The 2,500-nt window shown below is 51.1% G+C and overlaps 1 protein-coding gene across 6 annotated transcripts in view; it reads left to right on the forward strand.

The window, feature by feature from the left end:
- LOC122263143 (uncharacterized) overlaps positions 1 to 2,500 on the forward strand; it is a 58,029-nt gene that overhangs the window by 16,706 nt on the left and 38,823 nt on the right. For 5 of the 6 annotated variants that reach the window (XM_043031480.2, XM_043031484.2, XM_043031482.2 and 2 more), the window contains exon 2: positions 1 to 2,500. This exon is cut by the window's left edge and continues 1,111 nt beyond it; it is cut by the window's right edge and continues 1,944 nt beyond it. In XM_043031480.2, the coding sequence (XP_042887414.2) occupies positions 1 to 2,500 (2,500 nt within the window). The other variant, XM_043031483.2, reaches the window with a different exon arrangement.

Below are 2,500 nucleotides of genomic sequence, written 5' to 3' on the forward strand. Positions count from 1 at the left end.
CATCCCTCCCTCACTCCGCAAAGGACATGCCCGCCGACAGTCACATCATCCAACTCAGGACATCCCTCAATGTCCGGCGTCTCAGCAACTAAAACTTCTAAAAGGGAGCGCATCCCTCTCCCTAAAGACCCAAGTGTTCATGCAGTCACGGAGTCAGACACGCCCGACGGCCTCACACCTGCAGGAACACCTGTGTCCTCTCACTTACCTTCATCAGCAGTACATAGCTTCCCAACACCAGACTCCCCCACCCACGCTAACCAGTTGTCATTTACGCGTCAGCCCAGACAGACGAGCGGTTATCACTCATCAAATCAGGCCTCCAGCCCTCCCTTGCCGCCCCACCCGCGATCCACCGCCACGCACCCCACGACCTTCCCCTCCCCTCCACCCCTCCCCGACGCCCCCCTCTCTCCTCGCCTCAATCGCACACCTCCAGTACCGACCTCTCCAGCTCCCCCACTCCCTCTCTCTCCCCCTCCGCTCCCGCCCTCCCCGCCGCCTCTCCCTCCCACCCCTCCTCTGCCAAGCTCAGCGCCACCCCTTCCGGAATCCCCTCCTTCTCCTGCCACTTTACCTTTAACCCAAGACATCGCCCTGCCGCCAGGATTCCCTCCCCTCTCAGACATCCGCACTTCCTCCCCTCCTTCCTCTCCTTACTCTCCCAGAACCCTTCCGTCCTCGCCCACCTCCCCCGCCTCCCCCCCGTCGCAAGCCGACTCTCCTCCGTCTCCTACGGCGTCAGACTCGTCGCCTCTCTTGTCTCGCTCTCCTTCGCCCGCTCCGCCCGAAGGCCGTACGACGCCGCACCTCTATGACGAGGCTGCCTGCGCGGACGACGTGGGGCTCGTCTCGCCAGCTGGCGACCTTGCGGGGGGACCAGTGCTTGATGCTGAGACCGACGCTTTGCGCAACACAGAGTCTGGCACATATGACACTCAGCTCAGCAATACCTCGTGCAACGTGAAGGTTCAGTCACTCAGCGAGGTACCTAATTCTTCGGAATCTGAACCTTCTTTAGGGCATGAAACATCACCAGATGAAGGTCTTGAACCAGCGTCTGGCACAGGGTATAAATCTTCGCTAGAATCTACAACAAATGAAAGACTTGAAGCCTCATCTCGGTTGGAATGTGATCCAGTGCCATTACATGAATCCTCTCCGGTTGACGAGGATGAACCCACATTAATACACGAACCTTTAGACGAAGAATACAAAGAAACAACACAAGCAGGGTATAACCAAGGGTCACTATCACCAGTCGTTGAACACACTGGTGAGATAGGATCTGCGATAGACGCTGGATACCCTTCAGTGCCAGGAATAGTACATGGTTTACCTTCAAGTGCTAGTGACAATGTAGAACAGACTGAAGTGGAAAAAGTAATTGAAAGTGAAGCGGAGAAAACTGTCGAAGTTGAGAATGAGCAAAGTTATTTTCCGTCGATTACTGAGACAGAATCATGTGGAAATGGAAATATTTCGGAGGACAACCACGAGGTAAATACCTCTGTAGGTACAGAGGAAAAAATAATGAGTGATACCCAAGGACATTCCAAAGATGATGAATCGGTGACTAAAACCAGTGAGGGTAGTGACGAGAAGGTCCACACGACCACAGAATCAGAGGCCGATGTGGATCAAAACTGTGATAAAGATGAAGAACAAGGGAAAAATAAAATGGATTCAGGCAAGGGACCTGTGAAAATCAAGTTCAGGATCCGATCAAAGGCACACAAACAACCGCCACTCAGCCAAGAAAAGCAAGAGTGCAATAAGGAAAATGGCATACCGAAAATAGTATTGACGCTGAAAGGAAATGGGCCCAATAAAGAATATTCTTGCTCAAATAGGTTAAGGAATGAAGGCCAGAGTGGACCTGGCGAAAACTTTAACTTTAAAAAGCACAAGTCAAAGAAGGACAAGAAACAGAAAGGGAAATACAAAGGTCGGAATAAAAAGGGTGTGAAGCTCAATAAACACAAAAGACACGTGGAATTATTCGGGGAAGACAGTAACGACTCCCTGGAGATCGTCAGCGACCAACTAGCCGTTGTCAATGGTTGTGGCGACACCACTAGCCGAAAGACCCCTCCGATTCTGCAAAATGATTCGCAGGAGCCTCTGGCCTTGCCCACACTGGGTGAGTCTCCCTACCCTAGCGATGATGAGTTCCCACCACTTCCTGTTCAGAAGCACTCTTATGCCTTTAGTGTCAAAGTCGAAAGAATTTGTGAAAAAGTCAAACATAGTCCTACTAATGATTCTTTAGATGACTCACTCTCCGATTCTTTGCCAGATTTGGAACCTCTCCAGAATCCAGACATTGACTCTAGTATCAACCGTGAAACCCCTGAATTGCCGAAGAACAAAGAAGTTTCGGAAGAGCCTGCCTCTAAAGATATGATCATACAGGATGATGGAATGGACACTGAAGGGGTTCCTCAGGACGATGACGTTAATGATACTGATGTTTCTGGGTCTCAGACGGTAGATACTG

Source organism: Penaeus japonicus, unplaced genomic scaffold (genome assembly GCF_977035675.1).
Source record: "Penaeus japonicus unplaced genomic scaffold, GWHDUDI00000001_assembly GWHDUDI00000016, whole genome shotgun sequence".
Taxonomy (NCBI): Eukaryota; Metazoa; Arthropoda; class Malacostraca; order Decapoda; family Penaeidae; genus Penaeus; species Penaeus japonicus.